Source organism: Taurulus bubalis (genome assembly GCF_910589615.1).
Source record: "Taurulus bubalis genome assembly, chromosome: 8".
Taxonomy (NCBI): domain Eukaryota; kingdom Metazoa; phylum Chordata; class Actinopteri; order Perciformes; family Cottidae; genus Taurulus; species Taurulus bubalis.
In genome coordinates, this window is record NC_136596.1 from 11,332,702 (window position 1) to 11,359,771 (window position 27,070).

General features: G+C 40.7%; 1 protein-coding gene across 1 annotated transcript; it reads left to right on the forward strand.

Moving 5' to 3' along the window:
- Window positions 1-354: 354 nt before the first annotated feature.
- Window positions 355-20,436, forward strand: lnpep (leucyl/cystinyl aminopeptidase; the record flags this gene model as incomplete). Its single annotated transcript, XM_079222866.1, has 42 exons — window positions 355-524; window positions 613-799; window positions 889-1,058; window positions 1,170-1,308; window positions 1,394-1,528; window positions 1,625-1,745; window positions 1,843-1,997; window positions 2,076-2,189; window positions 2,293-2,424; window positions 2,746-2,877; window positions 3,414-3,482; window positions 3,598-3,773; window positions 3,952-4,031; window positions 4,129-4,312; window positions 4,418-4,574; window positions 4,673-4,857; window positions 4,976-5,137; window positions 5,301-5,441; window positions 5,611-5,692; window positions 6,159-6,301; window positions 7,510-7,583; window positions 9,844-9,938; window positions 10,647-10,849; window positions 11,664-11,775; window positions 11,923-12,180; window positions 12,359-12,549; window positions 12,761-12,899; window positions 13,188-13,322; window positions 13,467-13,587; window positions 13,692-13,843; window positions 13,947-14,060; window positions 14,154-14,285; window positions 14,469-14,603; window positions 15,163-15,323; window positions 15,396-15,484; window positions 15,570-15,756; window positions 15,904-16,060; window positions 16,358-16,542; window positions 16,772-16,933; window positions 17,769-17,909; window positions 18,021-18,102; window positions 18,210-20,436. The coding sequence occupies 42 exons, from the start codon at window positions 355-357 to the stop codon at window positions 18,339-18,341; spliced, it is 5,991 nt and encodes a 1,996-aa protein (XP_079078992.1). The 3' UTR covers window positions 18,342-20,436.
- Window positions 20,437-27,070: the final 6,634 nt, after the last annotated feature.

Sequence of the window (27,070 nt, forward strand, 5' to 3'; positions counted from 1 at the left end):
GACTCACACACAGCTCCGTGTACCCGAATGAACTGACTACTGAGTGTGTGATACAACAAGGTCCAAAGCTGTGAACATCAACACCTTTGACTAGTAGAAACAGGTTTGCTACGTGATGAATGTGTGGCAGGTTACTTATTTAGAAGTGTAAATAGCATATATAACAGTGGGAGTACAACAAGAGTGTCCAAGTTGTACAGGAAAGATAGCAACCTTAATGAAACCATAAAAACAAGTAAGACATGTTAGAAAGACAGAAAACAGGAACCACAGTCTTATAAACGTTTCACTGAGAGACGTGTGTGGTGTGCGTTTTTTTTTCTTAATCAGTAGTTGAAGGACATTCCCTCTACAATGGCCTGGGTGAGGCTATTAGTGCTGTCTCTATTTCACATGTCTCTGGTTGGGTCACATACCACCCAAAGTCCACAACAGGCAACTCGCCCTCCTCCCCCCGCAGGAGAACAGTCTCCTTTGGGTGCTGGTAATCTGTCCTTCCCTTGGAGCCGCCTTCGCCTGCCAAGGTACGCTTGCTTCTTAACGACCACATCCCAAAAAATTTGAAGAAAATTGACTAATTGATTATAAAAGCAAATGGTTTCTTTGTCTCAGGTACATCATTCCTCTTCACTACCACCTCCTCATGCACCCAAACCTCACAAGTCTCAGTTTCACTGGCTCAGTGCAGATCCAGATTGATGTCCAGAACAACACAAACTGGGTTGTGTTACACAGCAAGGGTCTGCGGATCTCCAAGGCCTCCATAGTAGACCAGAACCTCGCTCATCTGTCTGATCAAGTAATTGTAAATGCAGCGCAGTTATCATCAAACCTTTGTCATCGTTGCCTACAAGTGACCCAACCCCTCTCCATCTCCTCTTGTTCTAGGTTCTTCCAGTTCTTCATAACCCTTCCCATGAGCAGATTGGCATTTTCTCTCCCAGGGTGCTCAGCAGTGGGCAAAAGTACTTCCTGCATATTGAGTTTGGGGCAGAATTGGCAGAAGGCTTCTATGGCTTCTATAGGAGCGCTTACAAAACCAGCACAGGAGAGAGCAGGTAAGATCAGATTGTTTTACAACAAGCTTGGGAAAAGATCTTACACACACAGAGAGGTTCCAACTTCAGTGCAACAGACTATTGTCTATACACCTCTATGTGTCTTTTCAGAACCTTAGCTTCAACACACTTTGAGCCCACAAGCGCTCGGATGGCGTTCCCTTGTTTTGATGAACCGAACTTCAAAGCTAACTTCTCCGTACGGATCAGGAGGAGTTCAGAGTACATTTCTCTGTCCAACATGCCTGTAGTGAGTGCTGCATGGATGCGAGCCATCACACATGTTTCACATGTGCTCAAGAAATGGCTACACTGATTCGTTTGTGTATTTTCAGGTCAAGACGCTTGAAGTAAACGAAGGCCTGCATGAGGACCAGTTTGGTGCAAGTGTAAAGATGAGCACTTACCTCGTAGCTTTTGTCATCTGTGACTTCAAATCTGTCACGGCAACAACATCTTCTGGGGTGCAGGTGTGTTCTCACTAACAATATTAAAATATCCTTCTTTCTTGCCAACAATATTTATTTCTATGGGGCACTTTTTTTAATGAACTTTTGTGCCTGTAGGTGTCCATCTATGCCTCCCCTGAGACGTGGCTGCAAACCCACTATGCCCTGGAGGTTGCTGTCAAAATGCTCGACTTCTACGAGGAATATTTCAACATCCCCTATCCTCTACCCAAACAAGGTAGCATTTTTGTTTTGTTTTCCTGTCACTACTTTTTCAGATCACCCTCTTTCCCCTTTTATTTTCTGTCCACTCACCTGTATTTTCCCTATCCCAGATCTGGTAGCCATCCCAGACTTTGGGTCTGGTGCGATGGAGAACTGGGGTCTGACCACCTACAGGGAGACCAGCCTACTCTTTGATCCCCTCACGTCCTCCATTTCTGACAAACTCTGGGTCACCATGGTGATCGGACATGAGCTCGCCCATCAGGTGAGATGGGCGAGCACTGTCTCTAATTGCATGCTGTTTGGCTTTAGACGCTCATATTCTTAATGATCTTGCCTGTAGTGGTTCGGTAACTTGGTGACCATGGAGTGGTGGAACGATATCTGGCTGAATGAAGGATTTGCCAGATACATGGAGTACATCTCAGTGGAGGCCACCTACCCTGACCTCAAAGTGGTATGTGCTTAGTTTAATATGAGAATTCACTTAAATGATTAATAGTGGTAGATTCATATTGAGTGTAGTAAGCCATGATCCTGTTCTTTGCACAACCTTGCAGGAGGAGTATCTTCTGGACACCTGTTTTTCAGCAATTGGTCATGATTCATTGAACTCTTCTCGGCCAATATCCAGCCCAGCAGAGAACCCGACTCAGATCAAGCAGATGTTTGACGCAGTCTCCTATGACAAAGTATGCTGTCAGTCTCATACATGTGTTGTGCCTGCAGTCACAAAGAGGGTTGCCAAATTATTCATAATGCTTATACTATCTGTGCAAATATAGGTCTACAAAATCAGGGATAATAAAACAAACTTAGTTTCTGTTACTCTCTTCTGATTGGACAGTAATTGAAAAAAAACGTCCATTAAACTTTTGACTGCATAACAATTGATCTCTATTTTAATATTGTAACATTTATGAGTCACAACATTCAAATTGCTTTGAAACCAACCTACAGCATCACCTGTCTTGGCTTTGATGAAAAAAGCTGTTCTCTCTCTCTCCCACCAGGGAGCATGTGTCCTCCACATGCTGCGACACTTTCTGTCAGACGATGTGTTCCAGCGGGGGATCTTGCGATACCTCCGCAAATACAGCTACAGAAATGCACACAACCAGGACCTGTGGGACAGCCTCGCCAATGTACTAACACAAATTACATTAATCGTGGAATTCATGATTGTTAATCAATCAGTCAATGAATACATATTTTCTGAAGTTTAGTTAATATATTAGAAGTTAGGTATATTTAACATGTCTGCTTAACATTTTATAATGGATGCTGCAGTGTTTTAGTTGTTTTTATTTGTTTACCCTGCTTCCAGACAGACATTAATTTGATTATGGCGCATAAATCAGTTTTCTGAGACTAGAAAGTTGCATAAAGTAGGTAATTATTCAAAATAAACATAATGTCTGTTTTTATTGCTATGAATAGCATGCAATATTTGCCCAATAATGCAATTCTGAGTGATTCTAAATGCATCGATAACAAAACATTGACAAATATTCAAACGGACGTGGTGTCCACTGTGATGGAATACGATATGATATGATATAGAAGTGAATTGGAAGGGAATTGTACAACTGCCTTGAAAGTAGAAAGACAGCATTCAAATTTGTACTATGGAAAGCAGTAAGGTAAATGCAATTTGCAAAAATCTTGTGCTGTTTTCCAGACATGCTCCGAGGAGGACTTCATCTCGCCAAAACATTGTTACAGCAGCCGCCAGGCCTCCAAGAATGCAGTGAGTAAACATACACACATCTACTCACTGACATCTCTTCATTGGGGTCCTCTCATATATTATATCATTTCCTGGCTTTGTGACATGTTGTGGTTGCATGTATTGTCTCCTCCAGTACCTGTTTGCAGGGGAGCACATGGACCTGACAGCCATGATGAACACGTGGATTCTGCAGAAAGGTATTCCTCTGGTAACTGTAACTAGGAAAGGGCCCCATCTGCTGCTGAGACAGGACAGGTTCCTGAGGACAGTGCTGCCTTCTGACCGTCTCTGGTACACTTTGCAACAGGGGTGAGCGTGCACATGCACTTGTACAATTGTTTGTTCTACATAGTTTACTCTTGTACTAAAACTGTGCATTGCTCCTCTACTCTGGGTTTTTGTTTTTGCAGCTACACACTTTAATCTAAAGTAACTCTTGAGTTTACACTTAAAAAAATTAAAATGATTCTCTGTTTTTCATGTATAGTTTCCTTTGGCACATCCCCCTGACATACAAGACAGATGCTTCCAGCACCAACCACAGACACCTGATGACAACACACACAGGTAACAAGGAAGAGAGAATATGTGAAATATAATTCATGCACATCTACATTTTTGTTTTTTTATTGTATTGTTTTCTTGCTATTTATGTCTCGTTTAGACAGTATACATATAGGAGAGGAGGTCAGCTGGGTGAAAGTAAACACTGACATGACAGGCTATTATGTGGTTCATTATGAGGATGGCGGTTGGGACGAAATGACAAAACTACTGAGAGAAAACCACACTGCTCTCAGCTACAAAGACAGGACTCACTTAATACACAACGCCTTTCAATTGATCACGTAAGCATCTATGTGTGTGTGTGCGTGTTTTTGTGAGACAAAAAAACAGCCTTAATTATCCCACCTGAAACTACACCTCTAAATATTCTTTGTATGTCTCTAAAGGGCAGGTCATCTGCCTCTCGATAAAGGCTTAGACCTGATTGGTTACCTGCAATTGGAGACGCACACTGTGCCTCTTCTCCAAGGACTCGGCTATCTGGAGGCCTTTTACCAGATGATTGAGAAAAGGAATGAATTTGATGTAATAAGCAACCTGGGGGTAAGAAGATAAGAGAACAAATGAAGTACGATGTTTATGAAAATGTCGGTACGCAGTGCAGTTTAATTTCATGTGAAATGCCCTTTCTCTTTGTGAAGATGTACATCCTGCGATTTTTCCGTGCGATCATTGACCGGCAGACGTGGAGTGACGGGGGCTCTGTGTCCGAGCGACGGCTGAGGTCAAAGGTCCTGTCACTGGCTTGCCACCTGGAGGACCCGCCGTGTCTGGTGCGGGCAAATCAGAGCTTCAAAGACTGGCTTCAGTCCAACGGTACACTTAAGTATGTCTGTCTAAATTATAATTCAACAAGCAGAAGCTATTCCCTGTGTGAGGCGAGACCGTATAATGTGATATTTCATAATCTTTCTAATGTGCATCTCTGCTTGTGTTTATCCTAGCTTGCCAACTGACGTGGCAGAGACTGTGTTTTCAGTTGGAGCTAGGGATGACCACGGCTGGGTTTTACTCCTACACACATACAACATCTCTCTCTCTGCAGCACAAAAAAGCAAAATCCTGTTTGCCTTGACCTGCAGTAGAGACACAAACAAATTACACAGGTACATCGTCTCCCCCATACATTTTCACACATTTAATGCTGTCACCGTGTGGCAAACATGGGGTACTACAGCCAACAGATATCCAAAATTTATTCCGTGTCTGGTTACGGATATGCTAAACATCTTTCAGTGGCAGGTTACATTGTGTGCTCCTGTGATCCAGACTGCTGGAGTTGGGCCTTGAAGGGAAGGTGATTCGATCCCAGGACCTGTCCTCTCTCGTCCTGATGGTGGCCAGGAACCCGCGGGGAAATCACCTCGCCTGGAACTTTGTCAAAAAGAACTGGGACACGCTGGTTCAAAAGTTAGTGCAACATAATGGAGACCATCATGAACGGCAATAGAAGTCAAAATATGTGATGCTATGAAATGCCCTTAAAAAATGCCTAGAATAAGCTTTACCGTAAATAACAGATATGGAGGAAGAGATATTAACCTGTGAGTGTCCTCTCTGTTGTCTTTCTGCTCCACAGGTTCCAGTTGGGCTCCTCTTGTATTAGAAACATCCTCATAGGCACCACAGGCCAGTTTTCATCTCCAGAGGATCTTACTGAAGTAAAGACCCTCTTATATCTGGAAATGATCTAAATTCTACAAGGCAATTTAGAGATTACCAATATTTCAACATTGGTATTATCATTATTGGTATTAGTATTGGCAATATCAGTAATATAAGTGATAATTATGCTAATAAGTGATGGCACATCTTAATTTTTGTCCTACATTTTACAGCGTAGAGATAGAGACTGAAAGTGGGGGGAGAGAGGGGTTATGGGTCATGCACTGTAATTCAGCTACAGAGGCATTCAAAAAGGATTTCCAGTTGTCTTCCATTGTAAAATAGTGTGATACTGATCTGAAAAGAAATATCTAAAACCGTAAGCATTAATGCGTGTGCCCACTTTGATGCAAAGATAATTGTGGTTTTAACTGAATGAGGAATTCAACTTTTTGGGGTCTACATCTCAGTTCTGTGCTTGTTTGTGTTTCAGTAAATGTAGGCTGTGTGTTTGATCCCCAGGTGCAGCTGTTCTTTGAGTCCATCAAAGATCAGGCGTCTCAGCTGAGAGCGGCTCAGGTTGCCCTGGACAACGTGCAGAAAAATGTCCGCTGGTTTCAGAGGAACCTCGAGACTCTGAGAAGCTGGTTGAACAAACAATTGCAGTGAAAGACAGTAGAAAGAGAGCTGGTGGTTAGCTGATGCTACAGAGGGGATATAAAATAAAAAAAAGTGTGTGTTTTTATTTGCTTATTGCAATGTGTTCGATATCACCAAAGAGATGACAGTTTTGTATATAATTAGTGTTTTGTAAATTAGCAGGGGACTTATTTGTGAGTCCCAGATTGAGAGAGAGATGACATGCTGGGTAGTCTATTTACCAGGTAGACAATAAACGTGTTCATTGTACCTCCTGGCATCTTTGTGCGAGTTGCTGAAACACATTCCTGTGCGGAATACAACCATTGTGTCTTTGTTTGTGTATCTACTTTGTATTCATCATATTAACTAATTATTTAGGGGCTACGACTTGGGGTTATGGTTAGACTGTGTTAACGTTTAGGGCTGGGCTCTAGGCTATGAATCATGGGTATAAAACAATTAAATATCCACACAAGTATAGTCAAATAAAAGTGTGTTTGTATTTGTTGTTTAAACCATTTATTTTAACCATTTACATTACATTTCATTTAGCTGACGCTTTTATCCAAAAGCGACTTAGAATAAGTGCATTCAACCATGAGTACAAACTCAGAACAACGAGAATCAAGAAAGTACAATTTCTTCAAGAAGGCCAAACTACAAAGTGCTATAAGTAAATGCCATTAAGTGCTACTTTCTTTATTCAAGGTATATTTGACAGTTTAGACTTTGTTTTAGGGTTAGAGTAAATGTAAAAAGGTAGAGGTTACCTTCCTTTGGGCCAGGTTGACCTCCATGTCATGAATGGGAAGAAACACGATGCCCTCTCACCCTCCTAATGTAGTGTGTCGTACGCCCTGGCCCCGCCCCTACGGTAGAAACATCCAATAGGATGCGAGCATTGTGATTCGATGAGAGGTTGTCAACAACTGGTCGGGGAGGAAGGAAAGTGTCATTTGTTCGTTAGTTAATCGCCGAGCACGTTATATTTGTGTACATGTTGTTAGCGTAGCATTCGTAACGTGTTTAGATAACACCGCATCCACGTTTTAGTCGACCATAAAGTTATGGACATCACCTCACGCTAACGTTAGCTAGCTGAATGTCTTTCAGTCAATCACAATTGTCAGAAGTTGGCTCGCGGTTCGTCCCAAGCTAACGTGAGAGCTGTTTATTGTGATCCTGCACTGGGGGATTGTGGCCAGCTGGATAAACATACACGTCCATCGAGCTGTTGTAAAGGTTCGTTTTGTACGCGAGGAGCTGTTGGAGGCACCATGGATCCGTTTGACAGTAACAACACAGGTAAGGAAGGAAGATGATCACAGCCAGCGAGCAGCTTCAGGCCGACTAACGGCTAACGGGGCTTTCACTGGGGATGACATTCACCCGAGGACACATGTGGAGAGGGAGAGGTTTAGCTAGTTACATTGTTGGCGAGTCAACCCGGTGGTTCGGTTTAACAAGCGTGTTCGGCTGAAGGTCACCAGTTAACACGGTCGCCTGTTAAACCGAAACACCTGTTAGCCTAGTTTCAGTGTGTTTGTTTCTTACAGTTGAGCTAAAATAATCGCAGTGCCAGTCTGTTGACGTGATAACGATATACCGCACATGACTGTAACGTCAGATACAACGTTACAGCCATGTTGTTTACTCGTGTAACGTGTTGCTGTAATGTTTAAACAATGGCTGCCTTGACAGAAACATATAGTATTCCATTGTTAAGACTCAAGTTGTCTGTTAAAACACAGCCGCGTTGTTTGTCCAGTTTAAGCCTGTCGGTTTGATAATAGCTGTGTTTTGTCTTGCTGTGGAGAGCTGATAAGTCAGCCTCAGCTCAGCTCAGGCAAACAGCAGACAGCTGCTTTATAACCTCTATTATGGTCCTCGGGTGTCCATGACTTTATTAAAACAAACAAAAACCCCAGCGCACACACGAGTTCCTCCTCAATGGATGTTTTTTTTTTTCCAATGTTGGTCTCCACCTAGAAGAAGCAATCACCAAATCACAGAAGTAAGACTTCCTGTGTGTTCTGACTTAATGATCTTTTAGTAAAAGCTCAAAGTCACATTTCACAACCGCATTTTGATCAGACATTTTTGTCACCAACCAACCAGTGGCAGTATTATTGCTCAGTATCTTATTCAGCATCTTATTCTTATGTAGTGTGTTGTTGTCTGTTCTTACCTGGGCTGAACTAGTGGACACACTTGTCCAACAGATATCTTTAATTATATTTCTGTGACTCTAAGGTATGGTTGATAAATGGTTTGGGTTAACAGGAAGAGCGCAGTCAGCAAATGAACATGACCTGCGGCTGTATTTTCATAGCTTTAACCAGAGTTGTTGGTTGCTCCCATTTGCCTGGTGTGTTTTCTAATTGTAGTCTAGATAATAACCAACACATCAATTCAACCCTCTCATCCGAGCATGCCATCTTGTTTATATGCAATAACTTTCAGCATACCATCACATCAATTAGAAGTAGAAATGACAATCATGATTAATCAAGTTTGATGTGTTTTATCTGGATCTTATTTGTGTCATCTCCTTCTGCACATTAGACATTACCCACTACTTAGCTCTTAGCCTATTAATAGACAATCATAGCACAGCAATGTGGTTTAGACAGGGAAGTGGTGACAGCTCGTACAATCTTATCAGAAATACTTTACAGGACATACAAGGAACTCACTTCCCCTCATGCATTTCCTGCCTTTTGTCTTTCTTTTGGGGAGCGAAAGCTAAACTTTGTTCAGTTTATTTTTTTCTGTATGAACACTGTGTATATTATATAAGTGGTAATTTGCTCTCTGTGCTTTCCACTTAAATCCATCACCAACTGAGACTGACCATGCTTTGTCTTAAGTTAGTAAAAGTATGAATGTGACGTGAGGCAATAAGGGGAACTTGCATTGCTTAGAATTTTACTACTTCCGATATTATTAAATTAGGAAGATGGACATAGCTCTGATTGTTTCAGGGATTACTGCGAACTATTGTTAGGATAATCTGGCTGCCACAAAATCACATGGGTTTCGTAAGACATGGCATAGCTCTTGTCATGACTCTTGGTTCTGAAGACGCAGGTTTGGGAAATGCAGGCTTTTGTAAACTGCAGTGACCGGGTCAGGTGATGAATATTCCCTGTATTTATAAATTTCCTGTTTTTGACTGCACTTTATCAATAGTTTTTTTTTCTCCACATGAATGAATGAACTATGAAGGAAAATACAGCTATTTCAATACTTAGTAGTTATTGTATCACTAGCCTTCTTTGTAAGTCAAAGTACCAGGAACTGCTGTAGGAGGTTTACTAACAGGAAGCTGAAGAAACCGAGTCAGCTTTGTTTACAAGGCTTCGTGTTGCCAGCACAAAGTCACACACAATAACAAGCCTTTGTTTTTTTGGCTTCCACAACCCTTCTGTGGAAAACTTTGAAACTTCAAAAATCACATCACATATGTTAACATACAATACTGTGTGTCAGTGTATATAATCATTTGTATTAGATTCCCTCTCTCATTTCCTCTTTCTGATTTATCTCCCTCTGTGTGTTACAGAGCGAGCCAACCTGCCGAGGAACATGATTGAGAACAGCATGTTTGAAGAAGAGCCTGATGTTGTGGATTTGGCCAAAGACTCCGCTGCATTCCCAGTATGCTCATGTGATCTTATACCATGCATGCTGCTATACATGCATTCATTTCAATAATTTGCATATCACAGAAAGCATATTTGCACCACTCTGCACATTGACTTTTGCAAGTGCTTTCATCTGTATATCTGATAATGGAAACAGATCAAGGCAATGTAGGTGCATATCAGTTAATTCAAAGGTGGCTGACACTTGTGGGTAGCCAAGGATGCTCGTTTGCACGCTTTCAGGTCACACTACTGCTCTGTAAACAATTTTAGATCTGTCAGCTCTGTCAACTATCTAAAAATGAATAAATAATGTAGATGATGCTGTAGCCTTCTCTTCAGATCTTTACCCATTTCCCCCAATTAGCTTCTGTCATGACCAACATACTGTATCATAACTCTTCATACACAACGTCTTATACATCTTCATTTGAACTGTAGTTCCCACTACCTCTGCCCTCCCTTACTGTCTGACATACAACACACACTCCTCAATTTTTTTCCACGTTGCATCCCTTTTATTCAAGATATGTATTTCTGCATCAACTGCAAACCTAATAAAAAACAACAACTCTAATGCTCTCCAGTCATTATGATTGGACACATCTAACTTGTTTGTATTAATTTATCTGGGAAGGCCATCCAGTTATTAGCATTATATGGTAAACACTGCACATCTTCACTGGAAAATAACAGAGTGTACTGTCCATGCTCTATGCAGACGTTTCCTGCTCTTGACCCAGATGAGGTGGCGTTTGAGCCTCGTAGCTCACGCTTGCTTGTACGAGGCCTGGGAGAGAACGACATGGACGAGGATGAAGAGGACTACGAGTCTTCAGCCCGTTTGCTGGGCATGTCCTTCATGAACCGTAGCGCTGCTCACAGATCCAGCTCTTCTCCATACACCAGACAGGCTCCACCCAGGTAATGCACTGAAAAGGGCATCATTTGGAAGCTGGGCAGTATGTTGGCATAAAAACGCAGTGCTGCATAAGCGATCATGCATTATCACATGTTGAGCGTATAGGTGATTAGTATTTGAGTCTGGTGATGTGCAAATGTTGAATTCAGCTTAATTAATCTTAATGCTTTAACTAAGCTTCCATATGTAATAGATGCTGAAGAATATTTGTTATTTTTCGGAAGCATTATATATTTACACATAGTAGCAAGCACAGCACCATTGGTAATCTCTGTGGGCTAAATACAAATCTCTCTCCTCCATGACCTCATCTTTGACTGAGATTTGCATAAAATCATGTAACACATCAGGCTGGTTTTCCACACTGGCTGCCTCAATGACAGATATTAGAACAAGGTTTGCAGTTTGATGAATGAAGTTGACTGTTTATATGACAGTTAATTGCCTGTTTGAGTATTATGCTATGTTCACACTACAAGCCACCAAAGCAGTTTGTAGCTGAAGGTCACCAGCTCCATTGAAAATGACTTGTAGCCTGTTCTTTAGCTCAAAGTGTATACAGACCATGACATAACAAAATATAGTCAATATTCTGTTCCTACGTGATGCAGTTAAAGTAAATATTCCCAAACAATTTTAGGTTAATTTTCATGGAAAAGGGTTTTAGTCTGTACAGCAACAGAGTACCAAGTTGAAGATGATGTTAATAGCTTCCGTCCCACCATTCACAGTTTATTCATTAGCGCTGCTCTTCCTTTTCATCCTGGATTTGTAAATTAGTTAAAGTAAGTAATGTTAAACTCTGTTTGGTCTCAGGTCATGTTCACGACCCTCCACCCGTACCATTGTTGTGTGTGTGTTATTCCTGGCGATAGTGGCCTCTATGACTATGGTACTGTACTTCTTACCTGGATGCAACTTTACCAAGGTAAGAAAAACAAATCCACTGATTCTGTTTTGGTACGTTTGACTCTTTCAACAGATTATGTCGATATCTCTGTACGATTATTTCACTTTTTAAGTTCTCTATCATAGTCACTTCCCCTGCTAACCCCAACCCTCCATCTTCCTGCAGATGGGTTGTCGAAAGACCAACAAGACCACTCCCTTCGAGCAAGTCTACCCTGTGTCCACAAATGGTGAACTTTTTCCATGGGCACAGTACCGGTTGCCTCGCAGCATACATCCTCTGAGCTATGACCTCACCCTTGACCCTGACCTTGATAACATGACCTTCACCGGCCGCACCGTCATCAGCATGTCTGTGCTTCACAACACCAAGCTCATTGTCCTGCACAGTGCTAACCTCAACATCACCAAAGCTACTTTCAAGGTGGGATTTGTGTGTTATAAAGCAATGAGAGTTTAGATGAGTTAGATGTACTAGATGTACAGAACTTAAAAACACACTTGAGACGTTTTCTTCTGTGCCAGAACAAAATACTGGATTGAAACTGTTTGCTTTTCTTATGTTGACTGCTGTTGGTTAACTAATAATCCCTGTCTTCCAGCTAGGTGACGGGGGGGCCAGAGATGTGACTGTACTGGAGTATAAACCCAGACAGCAGATAGCTGTTAAATTCTCAGAGGAGCTGAAAACGGGCCAGTACTGTGTTTTGACCCTGGATTACTCTGCCAAACTCTCGCATACCTATGATGGTTTTTACAACAGCTCATACACTGATACAGATGGAAACAAAAGGTACACTTGGCTATTGGCACAATAATTGAAAGAAGTACTGCAGAGTGAGGATTTTATAAAAAGCCTGTAATTTATGAATGGACACAAACAAAGCAGTGTTCTTAAAATACCAATACAAACTGAAACTATAGGCAGTTTTGTTGATTTGAAAGCACATATCTAATTTGTTATTTTTTTATCATGATCATGCTCATCTCCCTCTTGTCACCAGGGTCTTAGCAGCAACCCAGTTTGAGCCACTAGCAGCTAGGAAGGCCTTTCCTTGCTTTGACGAACCATCTTTTAAAGCCACCTTCCTGATTAGAATCAGCAGGAAACCAACCTACCTGACTCTTTCCAACATGCCTCAGGTACTGTAGTATTAATTAAAACACCCCACATGAGAAAAAAATATTTCTGAACAAATAATATGTCTTTGTCAGTGTGCACGGCCGCATTCTCTGCTCTCCCACACTTTGTCAACTGCAGCGGATGTCATGTGTGACAATTTACACTATGTCATCACTCACTTTGTACATTATGTCACCTCTTCTCTTGAGGAACTCCTTATGTGGGGACAAATAAGCAGACCATGTATTGGTTTTTGCTTGCAACGCGGTATTAATTAGTTAGTGGTAATAATGCACATTTTATTTCAGGCTAAAAGCACACCACTTGTCAATGGCCTCATTCAAGATGAGTTTGAAAAGACCAATTTCAACATGAGCACCTACCTGGTGGCCTTCATTGTCGCCAACTTCACCCCTGTCAGAAGAAATGTCTCAGAAACTCTGGTAGGTCTTACACAACTATGGATCCTTTTTGCTTTCAATACAGGCGCTACGTTTGTATTTAATTGGTTTTAGTATTCAGTGAAGTTCGGTTTTTGCTGATAGTGTCTTGATTAATACTATATATAATTTTCTTCTGTGTTTTAGGTGTCGGTGTACTCAGTCCCAGATAAGAAGGAGCACACTGACTATGCATTGGACACAGCCTGCAAACTGCTGGAGTTCTATAATGACTTCTTTGAAATTACCTACCCCCTCAAAAAGCTAGGTGAGTGCACAAAGGTACTTGCATGTTTCACACAAGATGCACACAAACTATTTTTCCCTCCCTAGCTTTAAACATCCCAATATTTGTCCTTTCTCTTTTGTTAGACTTGGTAGCCATCCCAGACTTCCTCGCAGGAGCCATGGAGAACTGGGGACTTATCACTTTCAGAGAGACCAGCCTGCTGGTGGGCAAACAGTCCTCTGATCTGGAAAAACAAGTAGTTGCCTCTGTCATCGCACATGAGCTCGCTCATCAGGTATTTGTGTTTGCCTGTGTGTTTGCCTGTGTTTTTGCGAAATTAGAAATGCAGTGAATATGCTACAGTCAGGTCCTAATCTATGTTTGATGATGTGTTGCAGTGGTTCGGTAACCTGGTCACGATGAGGTGGTGGAATGACCTGTGGCTCAACGAAGGCTTTGCCACATACATGCAGTACATGTCGCTGCAGACTGTTTTGCCCAAGCTGGACATTGTAAGTTTACACATCTGTCTCATATCATTTGAAGCAGATAAAGCGGTGTGCTTCATTGTGTGCCTTCGCAGTAAATCCTGTGTTTATTTGCAGGGTAATTTGTTCCTGTCAGTACGCTTCAGAGCGCTGGACAAAGATGCACTTAACTCCTCCCACGCTGTGTCAACGGACGTCAATAAGCCAGAACAGGTGGAAGAGATGTTTGACTCTGTCTCCTATGAGAAGGTACACTTTTCTAGTTTATATATACTTTGATAGATAGATGCAATTTTCATTAATTCACTAAACTTCCATATCCAGCTGTTTAACTCAGAGAGAAATCTCTCAACATGACCTTACACTCACTCAGAACTTTAGTCAGTGCTCTGTTTTGGGTGTAATCCGATGCTTTGTGCCTGTGTCTTTCAGGGTGCATCCATTCTCCTGATGCTGAATGCCTCCCTGTCAGGTGACCAAGAGTTCAGAAAGGGTATAATTCAATACCTGAAACAGTTCAGTGGATTAAACACGGACACTAATGACCTCTGGAACAGCCTTACACAGGTGTGTGTCTGCCTTTTTAGTTTGTTGGTGCTATTGACAGCACACAAGTTGTTTCTCACTTTGGATACATCCAACGTTTAACTTCCCTCTGTAATCTGTCTACCAGCCTCGTGGTTAAAATATACTCATCTGACATCAGCTGCATTTGTGTAGTTTCACTGTCGTCACATAATAGGTGATCACAGAGAACGGTCTCAGGAGCTGCATTATCAACATAAAAAGCAGTAAATAGCTTCTGATAATATTGATCATGTCATAATATATTGATCATAATTATGAGCGTTCATCTTTTTTCTCACATTTTCTTTGAGGGGATGTCAGAGTGATACAGACGGTAGATGTAGTGTCAAAAAGGTTTGAAACCGCGTGCCCTATTTATTTTTGCCTCAGTTAACATCTCCTTTGGGTTTGGTTTGTAGAAGTTGTAATCTTCAGAAAATAGCGCCAAAGTTTCAGACCACTGCCGGACCCAATTGTCTTAATTTATTTCACATAAGACAACAACAATGAATATGGGCATTGGACTGCACAGACTCTGGATTTCTCTTCCTGTCCTCAGGTGGAAGTCTCTGCGCAGCACCCGAATGTGTTAGAGATGATGAGCTCATGGACGTCACAGAAAGGCTTCCCATTGGTCACTGTAAGCCGTAAGGGAGGTCAGGTGACCCTCACACAGGAGCACTTCCTGCTCTCATCTGACAATGCCACGCAGACTTCCAGGTGGGTTCAATTCCGCCCCTCGTCCACAGATCATAGAAACACAACCCTGACTGTATTTTGTGCTCTCTTTAGCTTGTGGAATATTCCGGTGACGTACGTCACTGACAACTGTAGTTTGGCCCCTGAGTGCAGACAGATGTTCAATCTGAAGAACAAGTCAGGTAAAACACAAAGTATTTCCTGCAACATCAAGTTAAGAGTCAATAATTTTGTGATAAATGCTCCCCCTTTTGTGTGTGTTTTTAGGGACTCTGAAGGAGATACCAGAAAGTGTAAAGTGGCTGAAGTTGAACTACAGGAACACGGGCTTCTACATCGTCCACTACGGAGACGAGGGCTGGGCTGCTCTGACAAATGCTCTGTCCAACAATGTCAGTGTTCTTACACACGAGGACCGCGCCTCGCTCATACACAACGTCTTTGCTCTTTCCAGGTAAAGCGGACAACATAAATAGTTGTTCTTTGAATTGCATTTAGTTAAAAACTAAAGTGGAGGAGTGTTTTCAAATTCTTGTGTTTGACTTTTAAAAAGCTTTCTTTCTCCTCCTTTCTTTGTCCTGTTTTTTTTTTTTTTTAACAGACTGGGACGTGTGTCCTTCCACCAAGTCCTCAACCTGTTGAAGTACATGTCCAATGAAACTCAGACTTCTCCTGTGACAGAGGCCTTGTTACAGTTGAATGTATTCTACCAGCTGCTTGACAAAAGACAAGAGCACAGTCTTGCGGCCAGCATGAGGGTATATACATATACTTATATAAACATGTATAAAAATGTAGATCACAATACATTCTGAGAACAAAGACATAAGTCACAAGTGTTTTTATGAGTGTATTTGTATCAATAATGAGAAACATTAAAATACATTTTCATATCTGGATTGGCTTTATTTAGGAAGTTATTGTTCAATCAGGATATCTAGCATACAAGATAACATTAAAAATCTGTGAAAACAATCATTGATTCTGGTCACCTGTTTAAGTGTTGTGTTTCTGTGCACTAATGTATCCATTATTGTTTTTGTTACATATGACAGTCTTATATTCTGCATCAGTTTGGTTCTCTGATGGACAACCAAACATGGAAAGAGGAGGAGAGTGTGTCTAAACAGGAGATGCGCTCAGCCCTGCTGGAGATGGCCTGTAGTCTGAATGAAGAAAAGTGCATTCAGCAAGCCCAAGCCCAGTTCAAACAGTATGTCGAGTCCAATGGGACCTCACGGTACGTATAGCACACAATTTATTTTTTGGTTACTTTTCTCACATTGTCAGCTACAGCAGGGTTAGAGGGGTGGGGGCAGCCCACTCGTATTTACAGAGATAGAAACCACCTTGAGTAGGGATGGGGGAATGTAACGTGATTGCATTGGTATCTTGAGTTGTAGTCAGTGAACTGAATTGTGGTCCACCTTTTAACCTAAAGTAGGTTTGCATCTTTATATTTCCTGTAGGATCCCAGGTGATCTGCAGCAAGTTGTATTCACTGTGGCTGCTCAATCAAATGAAGATTGGGAGGCTTTGCTCGGCATGTACGTACATGCCACCTATGATGCAGAGAAGCGAAAAATGCTACGGGGCCTAGCATCTACTCAGGACCCACGGCGTATAGTGTGGTAAGTGTTTGTGTGTGTTTGCTTCTGGTCATCAAGCGTCAACGTCTTTCCTTCCTCACTGAAAGAGAGAAGAACCCAATAAGCTTGTTCAAAGTGCGTAATTTATTGGAACATTCCGTGAAAACAATGGGTAACAGAGCAGCAATATTTTGTATCTTCAAAGGATTTTGGCTCTCAAGTCCACTGAGAGCTAAAATCCTACCAATCCACTGTGAGAGCAATTCCTTGATGAACTGCACTTTTCCCGAGCATGGACTCAACTCAAACAAGAAGCTGTGCTGCAGTAAAACACCCTAAACCAAAACCCAATACCTGTTGACCCCCGTTTTGTGCAACAGTTACGCTGAAGAGGCATCAACTACTAAAATAGCACCTCCATGTTGCATTATGTAAAAACAGAAAATAGTTTATGGTGTATGGCTCCTGAAGTGATCCATGTAAATTCATTAAAAAAAAGACAAAAATGGCATCATAATTGACTACTCCAATATTTGTATTAATATTTCCTGTACTTTGGTGCCATCCTCATCACGATTGTGCAATATTGTACATATAAGCTGTGTTAATTACCCTTTTATTTCAGTTGAAGTTGAAATATTCATCTCGGGTACCGTGATTACAGTTGAGCGTTTCAGTCCCTAAATCACCAATATTTGGGATGTGATAAAACTTTTTTTCTTCTTGTCATTAGTATTTTAATGTTAACATGTTTGTTCTTTAGTAGTGATTAAAGGGCTTAAAAAGCAATTCATTGTCATGTCGTATGGAGGTGAGTGTAGTGTCTGTATTGTTTGTGCACTGAACTTCATCTGAACCCTTATTATGGTTTGTCTAGGATCCTAAAGGCAGGTCTGATTGGGGATACAATCCAGACACAGGAGTTGCCTTTGGTCATCTACACTGTGTGTAAGGGCTTCGCCGGCTACTTGTTTGTCTGGGATTTCATCCAAGAGAACTGGGACAACCTCTTAGAGAAGTAAGTGGTCCCGGTCTCATTCATACAAGTTGTCCCTGAGAATACATTTTAAGATTATTTCACGTATAAATGAAAAGGTCAATATCAGCGTTTTTGTGTTTTTGGCAAAAGGTTCCCTGTGGGCTCCTTTGCCATCCAGACAATCATCAAGTCTGCCACCTCTCAGTTCTCCACACAGGCACACCTTGATCAAGTATGTTTAGTTTTCTTCTGATACATTTATGCTGCAGCATATTTGAGGGTCTAAGCCAAGTGGTTACATTGTGTGTGTGTGTGTGTGTGTGTGTGTGTGTTTTACAGGTCCAGGATTTCTTCTCCCGTTTGAAGGAGCGCGGCTCTCAGATGAGGAGCGTGCAGGAAGCTTTGGAAACTATCAGGCTGAACCAGCGCTGGATGGACAAGAACCTGCCCTCGCTCCAAAAATGGCTCTAATACAGCCGCTCCATCCAGTTTCTGCCCCGCTGACATGCAAGGGGGGCATGTTGTCAAGGCAACAACAGTGTTTGCCCTATTGTAGGACGCTGTCTCTTAACTCCCTTTATCCAGGCCAGAGTACTAATCAAAGCTTGAGGTTTTGCTCTACCTGGGTGGACATGGTGTTAGATTTTCTGAGATTAGTCCTGTGAGTTGTATTTGCTAGCTCAGGGTGGCGCTGATTGTGTGTCTGACAGGAAGTTGTCAGATGCAAACACACACTCCTCACAATTTATGCTGTCGACCAAACCTCTCCTCTGCAGCTCTCATCAGCCTCTTGCCTGAGCAGACAATCACCCACACTCCTTTTCCTCAGCCTGCCCTCAGGCACTTAACTGTATAAGCTGTGCAATGGCCACTTAAAAAAAGAATATCAACATTACTGTCTGTGTGTATGTACTATCAGTCAGTCCTGGACTTTATCTCAAATTGTCTGATATAGGTGGATACAGGTGTCTGGGATGTTTCAGTGATGAGAAGTAGAAATTACCGGTACTTTAGAGAGGAATTATTCTAGAATTAAATTGACCTTGTATCACAATGTTACAAATTAGCTGCCAATAGCTACCAACTCTAGTTTCACATGGAACTGGAAACATGTTCTATACTGCTTGGTTGATAGCTTAAAATACCAAACTTGTGTTTGCATCAATTGAATGTACTGAAAAACCTTCCCACTGTGTACAGTAGATGGCGTACTGCACATCAGGTTTAAAGCAACAACCAATGTGTCTTAGGTGAGAGCAGGCAGTGCACGCTGGAGCCAAATATGGATTTCTTTGTTACTCTACCAGTCATAAAAACAGTTTAGCTCTGATCCACAAGTTTTTATTTTAATAGCTTTTAGTCTGCAGTGCAGTCACTGTACAGACTCATTCTTTAACACAGCGTGCTTGTAAACTTGTAATTATAATGTAAATATGCCCACATCTACAATGTGTTCTCCTGTGATTTTAGATGTAATGTTTTAAACATCTTGACTTTTAGCATTTTAGGATTTGCTTTGTGTTGTGTATATAAAGTGTAACGAGGAAATGTATACATAGAATTGATCAAGAGTTTTGGTTACTTTATTTCTTGACTGAGACGACCCCACGGAGGTCATTTGCTGATGAATGTTGGTGTTCTAAGGGCTAAAGTGCATATTGAAGATACAAAGTGTCGAGAAGAACATTTATATTGGGCATGACTAGCTGTTCATCAGCCAAGCGAAAATACAGAAGGTTTAAAGTTACTCCAATATAAACCAGTGGTGTTGCTCCTGATAATGAACAGTAACGTAGCAATTTTTTTTATTTTTTTTAAAGTATCTGAATGTGTTTCCCCATTTTTCTTTTGTTTCAAGATTGTATTTAAATACAGTTGTAAACTCATCCTGAGCTTTATTTAAAGTGGTACTGCTTACTTATTCACTTACTGTCAAAATATTCTGGATTATTAAGTAAAGAACATAGATTTAGAATTTTCTTTGAACATCCTTAACACCTTTTTTTTTAAACCTTTTTGTCTCATTTATGTAAAAACGTTCCTCAAATGTGTCAAAAGGTGTGCGGTCAGCAGCATGAAGGATCACAGTGCAGAGGATTGTGTGACACTTTACTTTGAAGGATCTGTCTAGAGACTGTCAACAGTATTTGACTTGACCATTGACTTGTTCCATCCAGTCCGTTTCACAGTGTGATAAGAATATGCCTTTCAATACACATCTCAATCTTCTATCTCCTTGCTAATTGTGGTCGTACTGTTTATTTTTGTTCCAGCTGCCAGCAATCAGATTAATTAATCAGCTTCATTGAGGCTCTGGCACCTTGATGTTCTGTCATATTTTGTGAAAAAAACAACTGTTTCATGTGAAGTCAGTTGAAATAAGCTTTAAGAGACAAGCGTTGCTGATGTCAATCAGGTACCAGGTTTGGTGGAAGTTGGTGAATCAGGGATGTGGCCGGTCTGATGACAGGATTGTAGTAGAGCAGTAAACCCAATCAGATCGTCTTTGTTTTTGCACTGGGATGAAATGCTGCAGATGCTTTTGAAACTGTGTTGCTCTTTATGTGAATACGATACAAATAAAAGTTGTTTTCTGAAGATGTTGGATTACATTTTTTATGAAAATACAAAGAATTGCCGGTGTGTGTGTGTGTGTGTGTGTGTGTGTGTGTGTGTGTAGAGGTGGGTTAGCCAATAGACCCTTTCATATCAGCCATTTTGACGTCATTGCGGGTAAACAAGTGTACAAATACATACACTCACATATGTGTGTGTATATATATATATATATATATATATATATATACACACAGTTGCATTCAAAATAATTCAACCCATATTGCAATTTAGGTTTATTGGCAAAATTGACAAACTTTCAGCTGTTTTCAATAAACAACTCAAACAAAGACAATTTGAATAGCTTTGAAACTGAAGTAGTACGTCCATGAATTCACTAAGTTGCTTGACACCTGTGGTCGCAGATTCATGTGTTCTTTGTTTGAGAATGCAGCCATCAGTAAGCACAATGCAAATAAGAACAATCACGCACTAGGTGATCAGCAGTTATGAACGAGGTTTCAGGTGATAAGTCAGTGTCAAATCATACTTCTAGGACAGAAGATTAAAGAGTAGAAATGGTTAGAAAGCAGATAGGATCCCTGTATCAGGCCACATCACATGACCTTAACCTCAGACATGTTCAGATTGATAAGAAAATGCGTCATGAGTCACAAACCTAGTCCATCAAACAATGAATCAATCACTGTTGTCCCCATTCAGTCACAACACTTATTAGAAGAGCAACAACCATTTTAACTATGCAGCCCTGCGAAATGGAGAAGCAAGGTTGACACTATCATACCCACCTGCATGTGCAGCTTCAGCTCTGTTTTTGTTTGTTGGTTTTGTTTTGTTCTCTGTTGATTGATCTGTGGTGTGCCAGTGAGATTAGACATTACTTGACGCCTGATCACTGATATGCAATGAATTGTGGGGAAAACCTTTGAATGAGGAAATGTAAGTAATAATATGTGAGCAATGTGGCTGGGGTTAGGGGACAAAACAACACAATTCTCCATACCTCAACTCTTCAGTCTCTCTTCACCTTTGCTGTCAAATGGAGCTGTTAATCAGCAATGTGAATGGAAATGTGGCTGCTCCAGTTTCAAAGTTTAGTGAGAGCTAGCCTGTAAATGTTTGTGCTCTGAAGACTGTGACTGCAGAGTTTTGCATTTGAATCAGAGTCAGCTGGTGATGTTTGTTGAGATGTTTAGATGGTGAAACTCGACTGGAGGAGGAGCATTGACCCTTGTGATTGAAACCACTCTGATACAATATGTCTAAAACACAATCTGAGATGTTGTAATCAAGAATTCAGCACTGTGATGATGTTGTGTTGCTTAAAGTACACTGGATCTTTATAATAATAATAATAATTAAAGCTGCTCGCCGCTGTGACTGGGCCCTCGCTTAAATTTAGATACATATATATATACATATATATATATATATTTATATATACATATATACACACATATATATATATATATTATATATATATATATATAGATATATATATATATATATATATATATATATATATATATATATATATATATATATATATATATATCAGGGGTGTCAAAGCTTTTTTCACCGAGGGCCACAAACAGAAAAATATATGAAAGTCTGGGTTACTCAGGTGAGGTATATGGCCAAATGAATCAAATGAGGTCAATTATGTATATATATATATATATATATATATATATATATATATATATATATATATATATATATATATATATATATATATATATATATATAAGAATCACATCAGAGGAAATTTGTACCTCTTTTCCCTGCGCATTGGTGAAGAATAATAAATAAACATTCGAATAACAATAGGTCCTCGACTCTGACTACGTCAGTACTCGGGCCCTAATAATATTTCAAATTTATATAGCGCTTTTCTAAATACTCAAAGGCGCTTCAATTTTGCTTTTCAGACCATTACACTTTGACAGTAGGATATCTCACCATGAGATTCTATATTTGTCATATAATGTAAGCAACATTTTAATCTTTCTGACTTTTAGTTTAGACAGACAGGCGATTGTGTGATAACTGCATGCGACTGAGATTTCAGGATAGCAACATGGTCCGTATTGCATTACCTCTCCAAGAGGTCACTAACTTTCCTCTCTCTGGTCCACATAAAGAACATCTGCTGTGACTCCTGGACTATATTAATGCAGTTCAGCATAAACTGTTGTGTTTAAGCTGAGTAGATTTAATTTGTAATAGATCCTTATGATGTTGATACTACTTTATATATCTGAGTATGCAAATATGTTCATGTTACACCATGATCACAGCTCCAGGACTTGCTCTTTTGAGTTAGCTATGATACTGCCAAGTGGTTTAGTTTTACAGGAAAACAATGAATACATCCAATAATACTGTGAAAGTATTCAGCAGGTCAGAACAGTGATTTAGACAGCAGTCCATACAGCAGGACATACTGCCATGTGAAGCTGCACGAAGCAATTCAAAGGATTTGTCGACAATGTGATGCATCAGGATAAAGCTCTGAGGGTTTGTGACTGTGTTTACTCCAAAAAGTACTCTCTGAGGACAAGCTGTTATTTCCAACAGTTTGGGTTTAAAGATTCAAACAAATTAATTATTATATTTTCTGATTATCAATTCATCAAATTTACACATTTTCTTCAGATATATATTTTTTAAGTTAAATAAATGACTCCCGCTCAACAGATCTCAGTCTAAGTTATGCTGCTAATCTGAGGGCACAAGTGACAATACCCAGATCCAGTCAGGCTGAACGAGGTTGAATATATGCCACACTGCAATAAATAATGATCTAAGCACGATTTAAGATCATACAAATTCAACAGAAAACACTCCATAGACATTGGTGATACACCTCGTGGTGTTTGTGCTTTCCTGATAAACTCCCATACATGTATGATACTGTATTAAATTCTTCTCGTTTAGAGAAGACTTTGCAGTTTTGTTATCAAATTCTCCGGACACATTTCTGGAAGCCTCTGGTTAGTTGGACTGTGCCCACTTATTTTAGCATCTCTAAATCTCTATGTATCTCACATGCTTGCCTATCAGCCCTTTATCAGTTAATCTTGCCTCAGAAACCTTGCACCCACTGGAGTAAATTAAGAGAGACAAACAAAACAGGCAGAACAGGAAAAGTAGATAACAGAAGTATAAACAAAAGGCAGAGGCATATCTGACAGTATGAACACGTCAACCTTTCGAGTACCTTTCAGATCGTCACTTTGTGGCAGCACAGCAGGTGTTTTCGCTCTGGAAACATCCACTTGCAACAACATTATTTCTCCCAGCCCCAGAGTAGCCGGTGCTGAGGCATGTAGGAGGTGTCTTAACATTGTCCAGTGCATTTTCATATTTGTTTGACCAGCTACAATGGTCTGTGCTTTTTTCAAGGGGCAAAAGGAGCCACAACTGGAAACAAATTTCTTATTACAAAAGTTCAAAGATACTGGAGCGTTTCCAATCATATCCATTTTCGGTGCTCTACAACTTCATAGTAGTGTGGACGATCATTGCAAACGTAGCAAAAGATATGCGTTTTGGAAACGTAGTAGTGTGGACATGGCCTATGGAAGCTCCACTGACACCACGTCTGTGACAGACAGGTCAAACCGTGCTAGGGCCCCGCCCCCTCATATTATCACAGTCGACCGCCTCCTCACAAGGAGGGATGTGATGGGGAAACACCTCATTCTGTTCTCAAAGAACCGGGAATTATGTGAAGTAACCCAAAGTTATTTTTCTAACGTCGTTCTGTGCTTCACTATGGGAGATATAGACCACTCTCGGATTGCATGAAATTCCCGAAGAAAAAGGGCCCATGAAGTGGCCATACTCCTTGTGGAATGAGCCCCCAAGCCCTGGGAAGGCTGAAACCCCCAACAACTATAGGCCAGAGATATGGCCTCTACAATCCAGTGGGAGAGTCTCTGGCGGGACAATGACTTGCCTTTGTGGGGATCGGCCCGGTACACAAACAGCTGATCCCCCTTCCTGAAACCTGCTGATCTACTCACATGCACTTGCAGTGCACTGGGCATAATGTGTTTAGGTGGGTGAAAAGCTGAAAAGCTCCTTCGTGGGACACCTGTATTTGACTCCACCACCTTAAGCACAAAGGCCGGGTTGAGCCGCAGACCTTGGAGCAAACTGCAAGCAGGAAGAGCGAATGGATAAATCCTGTAAGTCAGGGATTCTTCTACAGTGATACATCATCTCATAGATCTTGATTTCAATATAAACTGGACAAAGAGTTGAGTGTACAGAATACTTAGTGATACCTGTTGTACATTTGGGGCTTTTTACGGATGAGGGATTTTCAGTGCTGAGTCACGGCATTCAGCCTTTGCCCACGCTATTTATCACCTCAGCCGCAGAGGGGAAAATATCATCATCATGCGTTGTGGCGCTGTGCTGAGGACTCGACAGCTGGTAACGTGTGGAGCGGCACCAGGCTCCTGTGCCTTTGAGCAACACATGTGTCGGACGTGTTGAACATGGGTGCAGATCTTTTGTCCCGAGGAAACCCTCTGTACGAAGAGTGGACTCTCCACTCACAGGGGTAGAGCAAGTTTGGCAGGAATACAGCCAGGCAGCCGTAGAGCCCTTTGCTTCGCCTCACTGTACGTTGTTTTTCTCCCGGTTGGACGTGAGAGGTGGAACCTGAAAGCAGCAGGCCGCCCTGCATGGGCCATTGACTTTGCTCCACTTTGCTCCCTTTACAGTGGTGAGTGGAGGCTTTTTTAGGAGTGATGCAAGATGATGCACACCATTCCTTTCCATTGTTTGGTGGTTGACCTGCTTTGTTTCTTGCAAGAACGATTACATAATGGGAAAGCCTTTTCTCCAATTAAAGTTGATTTATCAACTAGAAAATGCATTTCCTGCAGAAAATGGGTTGGAATGCTGAAAGCTGAAATGAATCACACATAATTGCTGAAAATACATAAATGGGAAACTACCTGCCTGAATAATGTTAAAGCCCAAAAGCATTGAACTGCAGTGCTGGAAAATCTTGTAGTAAAATGTATAACTGGTAGAGATAGAAGCTAAACTGCATTATCTAAAAGAGCTAAGAGCTGAACTACAATGCAGGAAAAGCTGGAAGATGGTCTCTATGGAGCAGGTGGACTTCCTCTCACTTTCAGGCTACTGTGGCCAAATGTGAAAGTCTATTGGACTCTATAGTAATATGTCTGCGACCAGGACCAGATTAGCTACATTTTGACTAACAATTATGCATGAAGAGTGAAAATCCTGGAAATAGTTACAAGTTTCAAATATTTTGTTCACAAGATTTCTTAAACTCCTCTCCAGCGATGATATCAGAGGCGCAATACACACCTATTATAAACTCAGAGAAGGACTAAAAAAAGCATAAAACATAAGCTGTGATAATTAAAAAAAATGTGAAAGCTATCAAAAAGCTAGTTAAAGGTTTTGTTCCCATTTTAAATGCAAAAAAATATTTGGGCTACAGAAAATTCATGGAATCCGGGAGGGGCCTACATCTTCCATTATACTACTTTCCTCCTTGCATTGACACTGAAAGAAAACGTCTAGAATGACTAGTGAGGGGTCAGTCGACTGTAGGAATATACAGTAAGTGAGCGTGGCCTAGTCACTGACAGACGTGGTGTCAGAGGAGCTTCCATAGTTGGTCACGTTGAAGCCTTTGTCCATTGCAAAACATCTCAGTCTTTACCAAAGAAACAGGGATTACGTTAAGTAACCCAAAGTTCCCTTCCCTGTTACTGTGAATTATAAACTTTGTTCTTTTGTGGTGTTGTTTCAGAAAAGGTGGCAGTCAAGTATTTGGTTGAATTGCAACATTTTATTTCATATCACATCACTTATCATCAAGCCAGAATGTTTTAATGGTGCGATTTAGCAGTGTATAATCAAGACATTTTACAGTTATTAGAAGGGAAGCAAGACTGACGTGTCAGGTATTTCATATACACTATTATCTAGATTTCTCCACAGAAATTATTCAGCCCTTTAATGATAAAAGTTCCAATACTTAGTGTGGATTTATTGACATAAAAGTTTTATTTTTTTAAAGTTGCCAAAGCATCAAAATACAATAGTACACAATAATGTTAATATGAATATTAACACAACATGAACATAACGTTACGATTATTATATGATGATTATATATATACAGTATCATAATTACATTTAAACAAACACACGCATGTGTGTAAGTGAGTGGAGGTCATTCAATGCCCCTCAGGTTGTGGCATGTTGATACATATTGGGCAGCAAAATATGTCTTGTCTCCTTCTCCCAGGAGTTTTTATTTATTTTGAGAGGTCATAAAGCTCTTTGAAATCTGGACTCATTTTTTGGGCTCAGCTTATGGATTTGGCACACTTATTTTTCAAATATCTTGCTTTACCCACACCATACATATTGCCTCCTATACCACAATGTAGAAGTCTGTAATAGAGCCCTTCACGCTAAATAGAGTCGAACGATTTCTCAAGTTGTTTGTTTGGTGTACGTGTTTGTTAATTAAAGCGTGAAGGGTATATACTTGGTTGGTGGCGCGTTGTTTTGGGAGGATGGCAATTTAATCTTTGCAAGATGGAGTGTTCATCTCT